Source organism: Hyaena hyaena, unplaced genomic scaffold (genome assembly GCF_003009895.1).
Source record: "Hyaena hyaena isolate Hyena2069 unplaced genomic scaffold, ASM300989v1 scaffold_1040, whole genome shotgun sequence".
NCBI classification, from domain to species: domain Eukaryota; kingdom Metazoa; phylum Chordata; class Mammalia; order Carnivora; family Hyaenidae; genus Hyaena; species Hyaena hyaena.
In genome coordinates, this window is record NW_024081670.1 from 557,356 (window position 1) to 571,306 (window position 13,951).

At 33.4% G+C, this 13,951-nt stretch overlaps 1 protein-coding gene across 1 annotated transcript in view; it reads right to left on the reverse strand.

Moving 5' to 3' along the window:
- Window positions 1-13,951, reverse strand: part of EPHA6 (EPH receptor A6) — a gene marked incomplete at its 5' end in the record, with an annotated part of 201,122 nt that overhangs the window by 128,418 nt on the left and 58,753 nt on the right. The window contains one exon of the mRNA XM_039221986.1: window positions 1,421-1,482. Within this exon, the coding sequence (XP_039077917.1) occupies window positions 1,421-1,482 (62 nt within the window). The remainder of the gene's footprint in view (window positions 1-1,420; window positions 1,483-13,951) is intronic.

The following is a 13,951-nucleotide window of genomic DNA, read 5'->3' on the forward strand; positions in this document are numbered from 1 at the left end:
ATCATTAGAGAATAAGTCATTTTGGTACATGTCTGATAAGAATCAGTTTTTGAATAAACATAATGGAAGGTCCTAACTATATATGCATTTCAAAGTACCATAGGTGGTCCTGATAATTTATTCTAAAATAATTTAGCACATTTATAGGAGAAATGAATACAAGCTATAAAATAACATCTTGAGAATGGCTACAGAAAAAGAAAACAAATAGCTCATGTCCACAACCAACTATGAATTTCATTTTGCTTTACAAAGCATACTCAGTTGAGAGAATGCATTGTGTGAGGGGTATTGCTCTGTAATAACTCGACAATTTTACTGAATTCAGCTTCTGGCATTGAATCTGGGCATCGAGTTCAGTCACAGGGTAAATATATCATTACTGCTAATATTGAGAGAAATTGGAAGAAGAGAGCATGAACTCAAGAAAAAAATGAAAATGAGATAAAAAAAAGAAAGGTGAGAAGCAAAATCTAACCAAATAACAGAACAAAATTAAGGGAAGAAAGAATACCTGAGACTATTTTTATCCTATGAAGATGAACATAAACATTAACATAATATATTCCAAATAGCAAAGGTCCAGGCATGTTACAGGTAAGAAAAATGGCCATGTTTCTGTAGATAGATGAATATTTGAGAATACAATAACATTCAAATATGTGACCCTGCTAAAGATGAAAAATATTTGCTGTAGTAATTATTTTTTATATTCTGTTTTTTTTTTTACTATCAATGAGTATTTTTGTAGCATATGATTTCTTAAATATTAAAGACATTATAAATACATTTGGAATGTAACTTCAAGATGCCTTCTCAGCTCTGTTATTCTCTACTGCTTTATGAGACAAATGATTTTCGTATACACCATAATTTTAAGTCACTTTAAAAAGAGTGCTTTAAAATTTTTTGTTCTGAAACAAATCTCTGTTAGAGTTTTGTCTTTTTTCTTTTGTTTTCTGAGAGTCAGGCAAATGAACTTAGGAGCGATAAAACCAGTTTTCTGGTATGAACTTGAGTCATTATTCGTAAAGATACATTAATTTAAGGGGTACAGCATTATAGATCATGCGTAAAACATCATACTGAACAGTTAAATGTGATAAAACAAAATGAATGTTTATGTGAAGCAACTGAGTTTCATTTAATCTCTTTATAACATCATTTGGAAATACATATATTAATATGGCATGTGAACTTATAAGAGAAATCAATTATTATTATGTGTACATACTCCTCCCATTGGTAACAAACACACTAATGTAACACAGTATCAGAGAAATGCACCCTAGAGAAAATGTTGCTATTCTTCATGGAAAAATCCATGAATAACATTACACAAAAATTAATTTATGATAAATGATTTAAATCTAGAACTCAGAATAGCTTATTTAAATGCCATCAGAAAAGAATACCTCACCCGCAAAAAGGAGTCTAGGGATCCATTCTCCATATATTCCACCACAATCATTACTGGTCTGCCTGCAAAAAGAGCAAAAGAACACACAAGGATTAGAGCAATTACAGAAATATGTGCTGCAGTTAAATATTTCCAGCTGTGGCAGCTAAATTATTTGTATTTTATTAATAGGAACTTCATTTCCAACATGCTTCTACAAAAGTCTCCCTATTACACATTGGCATCTCCTGTTTTTATAGAATCATTTCTGTTGAGTTCATAAAAAGAGCATGAATTACAAAGGAATTAAGCATTTCCTTTTCTGAAGCCCTGTAATCACTTGTTTACATTATGTTCTTTTTGTCCTGAGATTTTCCTTAAAAGACATGAACAAGCTGAAGGCAGGGTTTAAGCAGTCCCTGGGAGCTGCCCTAGTACTTGTGGAAGACCTTGTCCTATAGGGTTGCAGTCACTGAGGCTGAATTACGTTAGACTGGGCATTTCTGAAATGTTCCTAAGGCAAAGCAGAATGGAGAAATATATAAATTCTCTTTAAGAAATTATAAACCATCAGTCATAGTCTGCTTTTAAGGGCTTCTAAGTAGAAAAATGTCAGTAGATTGATGAATGCTACCAAGTTAGTGGGCTTTGCAATAGTTCTTGATCATGTGTTTATTGGACATAGATTAGATCAACATAGCATTGATGACAGTACATGAAAAATAAGTAACTCTGATTTTGTAGTCTAGTAACAGAAGCTAAATTCAGAAACTGAACATCATTTATTTCTTCTCTATCATATCTATTTGCAATTGCCACAGTTCCCGATACCTCTCTTAAGTAGAATATTTGACGTAAATAACTTAGATTTGTTTCAAAGAAAAGAATCTGTTTGTTCTGCCAAATTGCTGAAGTTTAAAAGATAAACTAATTTCAGATGAAGAGAAAATGAAATTTACCTGAAATAAACATATATGACATACTTCTTTTTTACTTCTATTATTTCTTGCTTCTCATTGAAATTTTTAGCAATTGATTCTGCACTGTGCACAGTTTTTCCTCATAAGCACAAAGAAGATCTAAAAAGAAATTATGTGTACCAATGGTGGAAATATTAGACCTCATATTGTAATTCATGTCCCTCTTATGAACTCAAAACCTTGTGGGTTAAAAAGGGTGACTATAACAAGTTAGTACAATGTCTGCAAATGCTAGATTTTACATTTGAATCTATATTTTAAAGAAAGATGTGCTAAAGGTTAAATGTAGTAATAAAGCTCCCAATTTATCATGCATAGTATTGGAATCCAAAGAAATTTTCCATTTTTGTGGATTTCCATAATATTCCTCAAAGTCATTAATTTCACCCAAACATAGATATAGAACTTTATCAGAAAATACTGAGGTCAAATGAACTGTCAGCACTATTGTAGAAGATCCAGGTTTTAAGCTTGGAAACAGGAGCTGGATGCAAACACTTGGTTAGCAAGGTACAGAAAATAAAAGATCATTTTTTATACTTATATATGAAAATTCTGAGACCAGTATTCCAGTTTCAGTTGTAATGGATCATGGATATTAAGGGGAAATGCCAGGTTGCTACAGTGACTGCTGAGTTTGCTTACCCAGAGTTAACCTTTTCAATCTACCTTGACCATGCTCCCAGAGAAACCTATTTAGTTAAAAAAAAATGTGTGTGTGTGTGTGTGTGTGTGTGTGTGTGTGTGTGTGTGTGTATTCACTCCTCTCCCTAAGAATGTCAGTTTTGATACAATAAAAAGAGCTTGTAAGTACTTCACTTGTATTAATACAAATTATTATTAGCCCTATTACACAGATAAGGAAATTGAGATAGAAAATTCAAGTACTTGCTCAGAGTCAAAGAGCTAGTAAGTGATAGTGTCAGGTAGTCTGCCTCAGAGTTTAAGCTCTTAACTTTTATGCCATAGGTACCTCTCAGACATAATTTATAGATCAAAGCTGTAAGGCTTATCCTTTGCTGGACCTCATCTCTCCTAACTAGCCCTATCATCTCCTGCTCCATTTGCAGTTACTATCGTCTGTACTGGTTCAGTCCTCTGTCCTCTCCTTTCCCTTTTGGTATTCCCCTGCCAGGATTATTTCCTGATTTGCTTCTCCCTAATCTCCCCTCACAGCTCCCCAGAATGTATACATTACACCTCTTCCTTGAAAGTCTCTCATGGTACTATTTCCTCTAGTGGCATTCTCATCACATCTATTGCCTGGACTATGGAATGTGCCTGGTTCTATATTAGTTTGTTTTTATCTCTTATTTTCCCATAGATGCTATGTCTCTCCCCATTACTAGGTTTCTCAAAGCTACCTCCCTCTCAAAGCTACTCTGCTCAAGCTGACCAGATTAGGCGCTTTATAGTGACAAGTTGACTTTTCTCAACAACTTCATAATTCCTTAGAGAGTAACACTGAAGTATTTCAGCAAGATTCTAATCTATGTGAATACCAAGTACTTTGAAATTTGTTATGAAATCTTAAAATTCATCAGTGATGTTTCATCTTTTCATTAAAGGTAATAAAGAGTCAAATGAAGACTCCCCCGGTTTCTTGTAAATTAGAAACTTCACACCTGAGCTCTGCATCTTTTGTATTTTGTGCAGTAACATCAATTTAGAGCTGCTATTATTAAACTAAGGAGTTGTTTTATTAGAATACTGCTGGCATCTAACCTGTAATTTGTTTCCTAGTGATTTTCTATATGAGGGTTAGTTACACTGTGAAGATTCAAGCAACTTTATAGTCTATGATTATATTTTATAATCAACAAAATAGATAAGTATAACGGAAATTATGAAAGGATGGTATTCAAATATGTGGCTAGGTGAGAGAATCCTACTGGTAACAATGCTTTGTTTTATTTTTAAATATGTAAAAATTATAGAATACATTATTGCTCTTTGGAAATATATTTGGAGGTGATTCTCTTTTTATAGTTTCAAAATATTTCACCCTTTCTCACTTTTTTTTAAACAATTTTAGCCAGTTCCCCAAGTGCCTCATGTTGTAGAATTAACTTAGTATTTGCATTGTACTGAATACAATGGACAAACTCCAGGATTCTGGAATGTGAGTCAAGTCTCAACATCTCTAGACCTTTTTCTTAGAAGTCTCAATGGATTGCTTTAAGAGATTTTCAAAAACATGTCTCTAAGTCACATAAAAAGTGAATTTTTTTCATTTTCCTTCAAAAATTAGTCCAGAAATGGTTATGGGTGTGTTAAATTGCATTGGAATTAAAACCCTATAAAAAATCACTTATTTACATCCTGATCACAATGAATCACAAAATCTCAGATCATCTTTTTCTGTTATAGAGGAAAATTACTTTCTCTAACTGGGGCTTTAATGTACTATTGACTAATGATTTTTTTTTTTTTCAAATTTGCAGTTTCCTAATACTTAAGATAATTTTGATATGGGCGGTGTTGAGAAACCAGATTGTGATAAGAGTAATATTTTTCTTGTGCTGTTGTTAATGAAAACAAAAGAAAGGCATTCTTTAAATGTTCTAGGGAAACCATTTTGCAAGTGAAATAGTGTTTTTGTTTGTTTATTTGTTTGCCTCAAGAAGACATGTAAAAGAAGGGGATTACAGAGATTTAACATTTTCATATAAGCAATGAGTTTATCCTGGATGTAGAATTTTATATCAGCTTGGCCATTTCTAATATGATGTAGGTAATATCAAAATCTAAACAAATCTCAATGTTCTCCAAACTCTGTTATAATTTAAATCAATTTTAGTTTATTTAACCTTATATCATGTCTATATGTTATCTACCATGTAATAAAATTTGTGGTGATAACTTGGATTGACAGTTACATTGCCTGTATTTGCCCCCTCCCCAGTTGCAATTCAGGACTTTGGAGACAGTTAATTAATCTATTTCTACCTCCCCTGTTTCTGCTGTAAGAGATAGTGAATTATAATGATCTCAAATGGATTTGATAACAAATACTATTTTTTATCCCTCTAAGGCATTCAAAAGATATGGATGACATAAATTTGAACAAAGTTATAATATATTAAACATTTTTATTCACCAGATAAGTACTAGAATTGGGGAATTATTTTTCTCTCAGATTTTGCCTGGTGATTATCAGATCATCTCCCAAATGAATCTTAACTTTAAGGGTGTTCAAATCAAATCTTTTAACATTTCCCCTGAACTTGCTTTCCCCCCTCTTTCCTGTAGAGGTTAAAACATCACCATCAACTTAGTTACTCAGGCTTGAAATCAAATTGTAATATTGAACTTCTCACTTTATCAAACTCCTGTTAGTCCATAAGTTATGAAGTTTTGTTGATTCTATATAAAATCTATTATCACTGCCCATATCCTGCCTTTATTTTCTCTTGATTCACTTATTACAATAATCATTTACTGGTTGTACTTGTTAACAGTGATATAATCACTGTTTCAAACAATAATCCAAATTTTTTTTAATGTCTACTATATATCAAGTACTCTTCTGGTTTCTTAAGAAACACAGTCAATCAATACAAGATCCTTGCTCTCATGGAATATATAGTAAAAAGGGGAACGGAAATAGGTAAACAGTCAATAACTATAAAGGGCTAATATTTCATCCCCACCTTTAAAAACTTGTTTTGCTGATGTTTTGTTTGCTGCAGAATTAAAATCTACACTGCTTGGCAATAAATTCCTTCACAACCTCTTCTCTGTCTTTGTTCTAGTGTCATCTTTTACCTCTCACTAGTCCCCTAACTCCTGTTTTTCAAATTATGTAGGGGACTCATGATTTATGAAGTATGATTTTACTTGTATCTCTCTGTCTTTCTTAGAAAACTGCCTTCTCACTGTTTCCACTTGGTAAAATCATATGGTTAAAAAAGAAAAAGTAGAGCTTAAATACTGTCTCCACTGTCAATTCTGTGAATCACTTTCCCTTTTAGGAAGACCTGATTGTTTACTTTTTCCTCCCTTTATATCTTAATCTAGCAATGATTTGACACACTTATGGCATGGTATTGGTATTTACTATGCAAGTGCCTGCCTCCCTCTCTAATATGCCCTGGAGGTCAGGAGTTGTGCTTAGTTCTTCTCAGCAAATTCACTGTTGAGCACAGAACTAGGCACAGAATAGGTACTCAACTTTTTGTTTTGTTTTGTTTTGTTTTGTTTTGTTTTTAATGAAATGCCAGAAGGAACACACATACAGATGTTCTTTATGATTGATTATAGACCAAGAAAAGGGTTACTGAAATTCAGGATGGCTAATCAATAAATTTTAAATTATTTTTGTTGCAAAATATATGGTTTTGAAAACAAAGAAAACTTCAAAATTTAGCTCTGCTACCTATTTGTTTCATGATCTTGGGCAAATTATTTTAGTTCTCTCAGTTTTTGCATTTAAAATTTTTTTAATGTTTTTATTTATTTCTAGGAGAGAGAGAGAGACAGCGTGAGCAGGGGAGGGTCAGAGAGAGAGGGAGTGACAGACTCTGAAACAGGCTCCAGGCTCTGAGCTGGCAGTCAGCACAGAGCCCGACACGGGGCTCGAACCCACGAACCTCGAGATCATGACCTGAGCGAAAGTCGGACGCTTAACCGATTAAGCCACCCAGGCACCCCAGTTTTTTGCATTTAAAAAATGAGCATAATATTATATACTACACATGGTTTTTAAAGAATTAGATGAGAAAACATGTAATTAGCATAGTGTCTGTCAATAGTTGGCACTTAAAAATGTTGCTGTACATTTACCTTCATTCCTTTTTGTCACAATTATCTGTTTCCCCTTTATTATAGTTGCCTCCCATGTAACAAAAAAGTTTTAAAAAAGTGGATCATTTCCATATTTTATTGTAGTTTGGTATGGACATTCTTTTATAGCCTATGGCAAAGTAAAAATGACCACTAGTTACATGCTTTATATAATATAGTAAATTCTCAGTTTTAGCACTGAAATCCTCATGCCTCAGGTAAATTGGGATGGTTGGTTACCTTACACCTTGTGTCCTCAGCACAGTGCAATTAGAAGTTGTGGGATTAGTATCAGATAATGCAATGTAAAGACTTTTCCACTTTGGGAAAGTGACTATTCATAACTCATGCTACTGCCTGTCTCTTCATTCATGTATATTTCTATTTCTACATATTATTACATAATAATAGCACTTCTTCCACTGTGTGAGATGTGAGATTAAATGGGATAATGTGTTTAAAATACAGGGGATAGTACATTATATTTTAAATACTGAATCACCCAGTAACAGCTTAAAGAATGAATGGATAAATGGAAATATTGTATCCTATCTTACTGGCTAGATGTTGAATCCTAAACTAAGAAGTGGTTTTTGGAGTTAAAAAGGTTCATAGCCAAACATGACTATGATCAGTATATTTAGGAGCTTTCTTGATGGTCTCAGAAGTCTACTTAAATCCTATACAACTTAAATAGATGGATTTGAAGTTGCTTTAAAGAACAAGACGTTTTCTCCTAGAGTAAAATAATCTAAATGTGTATTTTATTACTTTAACTGACACACTATAATACATAGTTTCTTTAGAATAGCTTCTGTAGAAAATGGATTCTTATCCCCATTAAGAAGCTCTGCTGTGTCTTCTGAACTCTACATATTTGTACCTGTAACAATATGTTTTATGCTTAATTTGGAGTTGGTTTTAACCTTAAATCTATTTGAAATTCCTGAATCTACATAAAAACTATGTTGATTTGGTTCCATGCTTTCTCTTAATTTCTTTGTTTTTAAACTTAGAAGCCATCTAAATGCCCTAAAAATGAAGAAGAATAAATTATTTTACTCAACGATAAAATAGCTCACCAGAAATTAGGAGAAGGGATTACATTTGTGAAAACTAGCATTTCTTTTTTTTCTTTTAAATGTTTTTTATTTTATTTCTAGGAGAGAGAGAGAGACGGCGTGAGCAGGGGAGGGTCAGAGAGACAGCGAGATACAGAATCTGAAACAGACTCCAGGCTCTGAGCTGGCAGTCAGCACAGAGCCCGACGCGGGGCTCGAACCCACGAACCGCGAGATCATGACCTGAGAGAAAGTCAGACGCTTAACCGACTAAGCCACTCAGGCGCCCCAGCATTTCTCAATCTAGATTTGTTTCAGAGTAAATAAAAGGTATGAGGCTTGAGTAATGAAACATAATTTTCGTGCCAGTTCCAGAGAGCAGTGGCATACCATCTGTATCAATTAACTTTAGTAATATTCAGTATTATCCTCTCTACTGAAAATTACCATATGGGCAAAAAGACTTCTCTGTAATTAGACATGTCTTGTTGACAATGAAAGTTACTGCCAACTATGCCTAATGTTAGATTTTGCTTTCACTCTAAGACACTAACCATATTGCAAAATTTTAATAACATCTGAATTTTTAAGAATGGCTCTCTTGTTTTTTTTATTACATCCATATTTACAAAAGTATTATGACAATGATCAAATTAAAGGTACATGTTTTAAAATGATCTGATTTATGACTTTTTGCTTCCAACTATTGTGAAATGATTGACTGATTATACAGAGATCAATTATTTAATTACTACTAGCTAGCAAAGAACAAAATGCATCAGAGCATTCTCATAACTTGAAATACTATGTAATATCTAAGTTCAAAACCGAATTAAACCATGTGTCAAATAAATAATTTTATGCTGCCTTTGTTCTTGTTTTATTTTCTGTGAAAAACTTTTGTGTAGGTAATTTAAAAATAGATAATACTTCTAAATCAGCACACATGTAATGGCTAATTTTAAAAAATACATTTTTCAATATGCCAGGCACTGTTCTAAGGGTTTTATATGTGTGACCTCATTTAATCCTCATACTGACTCTTGTGATGAGTATAAATACTAGTTTAGTTTAACAGCTCAGATTACAGATGAACTGAGAGTGTAAGTAACTTGTTCAAGGATGTACAGTGAGCAACTGGCAGAGCCAAGGCTTGAAGCCAGGAGATCTAGCTCCCCAAATGATACTTGGGTCTCCATTAGTAATTTGGAGACATAAAGCATTACTCTAAATATCTGTACCTCATCTTGGAAACACATTATGGACTATGCACTGTGTTGCTCCCAAAGATGTTTTGTCTTTGAGAAGTTCTAGGATTTTAAGGTTTTTAAAAAAAATTTATTTATTTATTTACTTATTTATTTTTTACTTTAATAGAGTCAGAGACAATGCAAGGTAGGGAGGGACAGAGAGAAGGAGATGGAGAATCCAAGCAGGCTCTGCACTGTCAGCACGGAACCTGATGCGGGGCTTGAACTCATGAAAACTGTGAGATCATGACCTGTACTGAAAGCAAGATTTGGATGCTACCCAACTGAGCCACTCAGGCACTCTGAGAAGTTCTAGGATTTTAAAGCCTCACAAAGCGCTATAATATTCTGTATAAGCAGGAAATATGTGCTAAGGAAACTTGCTGGAAAAAACCTTTAGATTTTGCTTTCCTCTTTCTTAAGCATCTTCTTATGCATCAACTTATGATAATGCTGAGGATAATGCTGAGGATACTTTAAGGAAATGTTTTAGAGAGTCTTGAAGCTTTTGAGAGAAGGTATCATATTTTCCAGAAGTATTTCAAATGCTATGCTTCATTTCTGGCTTCAGAACTGTCTTATGGTTATACAACTAATCAAATATTCAGATTTTTGGTCTTTTGTATTATTCACTAATCAAAAGAAAATCAACACAAAATCTAAAAACAAAGCAAATGTCTAGAGAGGGTAGATTTATTCCTAACTACATAGGTTATTTATGGTGAGATTTCTAATAATAATGAAGAAAACAGTTCTTAAATGAAACATATATAAGTTAAACTACCAACTACTTTCCATTTTTCCTTCCAGGAAAGTTACTACTTATTTTTGAGTCTTTTCTGTAATTCTTATAAGGAGTTTAATTAAAAAACAAAAAAAGTTCAGTTTTGCTAATTACACTTTCAAGACCTCTGTGAACAGAGCTACGAAAACCCAACATTGTGCCACTGGACACCTTACACTGTGCTTTGTCCTTCAAGGCAAAAGAATGCTGAGATGTGACAAGTTTTATAACAGGGTTGGTCTATCCCCATGAGGGCACCCATATAGCCTTCTGGGAGAAGAAAAGACATTTGAGCAGCTTGTTTGCTTATCATGTTTCCAATTAAGGTGTAAACACACAGACACAACTATTCCAGCCAACACAGAGATTAAACACTGATTCACATGGAGACTCAGCTAATTTAGCAAGCTGTATAAAGTATTTTAGAATTTCTCTTTGTGAAAGGAAAATGATTCTGGGATGAATCTTTTGAAAATATTGATAGTTTCTCTGAATAGCATCAAAAATAGAGGACACAGTTTGTAATAATAAAACATGAAGATCTCTAGGGAGTAGATCTACATTCTCAATTGAGAATTTAAATAGCCATATAAATAAGGTCCAGATTTTTAAGATTCAAACTTCTTGAAATGATATTAAGATAAAAGAAGGATTTATGCTAATAAGAATGCATAACTAAGGGCAAAAGCTAATACTATTTAAAAAATCTGAAAATAGGAAAAAGTATTGATAAAGTAGAAGTAAAAAACTAGTAAAAAATCTGGATATTACTTAGAGACTCAATATTTTTCATATCTTCCTGGGAATAAAATAGAAATTCTCTTTACAAATGTTCGAGTTTGATATCAAACGCATCCTGCAGCTCTATTTTTAAATTTTTTCTTTTAAATGCACTGTCAATGTTGCCTAAGGATAATGATGTTCATTTATGTCAACTACACATAACTTTATATATAAAACATTGGGTTTTTAAGAACCTGGGATTCTTCATTTATGCACTTCAAGGTGTCCAGAGACCCCCTGAAATTGTATGCAGATATTTACACATATGATCATATGTCCATTTTGTTGGTGAAGAGTCTGTTATTTTTGGCCAAGAAACCAGAGTCCATGACTTATACTATCAGGACTCTATCAGAGTCCTTAAACTCATAAACTCTGTAATTAATTAAAGGTTTCATAGACCAGATATTAATTTGAATTATACATTCGATTTTGGGTATGCTCCTATCCTGACTTTTCTTATCCCATGTGGTATCTTCAAGTTGTCTTCCTTAAGTTTTAAATTATTTTTTAATCTATTGTGTATTTTTCCAGAGGTAAGCCAAAGAACCATGCTCTTTGGAACCCACTGACTTCAAGCAATAGAGGAAGCAGATTGAACATACCTTGACATTACCTGGCCAGCCCCTCTTGCACAGGTTTTGGAAACTATCAGTATATCCCAAAAAGTGTTTCTAAGTAACTCTCCAATGTAGCAATAACTGTGCAAATATTTTAAAGGAGTAGTTTATTGGGGTATGACTAGAAATAGAATTACTCATGCCATCATCCTTGTGCTTCTATTGGCTAGGAGAGGTCTCTATTATTTTATCAATGACTCTTTTCTCTATGCCACTCCTCAGTCCTGACAAAGAATAATCTTGGTCTCCTTCCCATTCCTGCCCGAGATTCCCCATGCCACTATTTTAATAGTTGCAGTTTTGCAGTGTTTCCTTCTGAAGCTTGCAGATGCACAAACTTTCCAGGAGGAGAGTTCTCTGGGGAGAACTGTATAAATAACTACTGAGTAGGGGCTATTGGGTCCTACGTGGAATCACACAAATGGCAAGGAATAAAGAAACTAGGAGTGAGGAATCCTGATGAAAGTTTTTCTTTTTGGTTTTTAACCATAGTTCATATTTTGAATAATTTATTCAGGATTTTACTTTGCACCTTTAGTCCAGTTTTTCCTATACCATTTCTAATTAGCTTTTGGTTTAAGTTGGTACATGCAAATATTCATTCCTACACACTCTTCATTCAAGGTAATTGGCAACATTCTCAACTGCAGAAATGTATAAAACATAGAAACTTTAACTAAAGAGTTTTTCTCCTTTTAAAAGTCTCTAACTTCAAAAGTAAACCACAGGGGCGCCTGGATGGCTTAGTCGGTTAAGCGTCCGACTTTCGCTTAGGTCATGATCTCGCGGTTTGTGGGTTCGAGCCCCGCGTCGGGCTCTGTGCTGACTGCCAGCTCAGAGCCTGGAGCCTATTTCAGAGTCTGTGTCTCCCTCTCTCTCTGACCCTCCCCTGTCACGCTGTCTCTCTCTCTCTCCTAGGGGAAAAAAAAAAAAGTAAACCACCATCTCTTATCTTTTATGCATATTTATTGCAACAACATTTTGTTAAAGATAAAATAAGCCAATTGTCATCTATACTATATAAAAATATGAAGAGAATGATCATCCTTAGAACTATAGACAATAGAAATTATGTCAGAAATGATTAATTTTGAAATATCAAATTACGGATCTGAAGCAAAGTTACTGACCTTCTTTAGAATGCCTGAACATATAAAAAGTGAAATGGTTTACTTTGATTTTTCTGAACTGCAGTTTGATTGTATTTAAAAGTTATATACTTTTCTACTGTTGATTTCCCTTGGCATACTGAGATAATTCCAATTTTCCTTCAAAGTCTGCCACTTAGTCCTGTATATTTGTGTTACTGCTTTTCTTCAGTCCTCTGTATGCATAAAAATCTGATATTACATTCACTAGTTATGAGAATCTCTGCAGCTTCAACCTTCTTTATCATTCCTAACTTATTTCTGCCATCTAAACTATATGCCTTCTAAATAAAAAAAAATTTGCCTGAATAATAGAGCATGTAATACTTGCCCTGACTCCATATGAGATAGAATTTCACATGAAATATGGAAAGGAAAATATTGATAATCATGGTTAATGGACTTTGAAGACATTTTAATATTGGCTTAGGCTCTGTAAATCCTTTGCTATAGAAATAGTCTACTTGAACCTGTTATTACTGTATAGAAAACTAGACAGTGAATTCATTTTCTAACATTGCTAGTTAGGGGACAGTCATGAGGATATGAAAAAGTCTGGCTATTTGAGTATAAGGCTCATTCAAATCTTTTTTTCAAAGGGTAAAAAAAAATAATAGTAAACATTATTTTAGTTGTATATTTAGTGACTGAAAATCTGGTGTTTGGGTCCCCATATGTTCATATTTCTCATGTTATCTGATTCAGTGTAAGCAGAGAAGGAGTCTCACAGGATTGATTCACTCCATCTTTGCCATTTACTTTGAACCTAACGCATGGAATGCAATGAAGAGACGCTTAGGTAAAAATGTCGAAAAAGGTGTTTTATATATAGCATTGTATTTAAAGCACTAGCAGACAAACTGAGATGGTGTTTCAGAAGAACAGTCCCTCAACAACTAAAGAGATTCCAGGATTAACCACAAAGGAAGTATTAAGAAGATCTTGAACACTGATTTCTTTCAGAATTTATCTATTTCTAAATCTCACATGCTGTTTCCTTTGTTTTCTGTTTCATAGACTTTGGTTATAATTGATAAGTCTTGTTAGTTTAAAGTGTGTGTTTGAGTTTGGTCTTGAATCATGTGTGTGTGTATATTATAATATATATATATAAATATATATAATATTTACTTAATTAAAG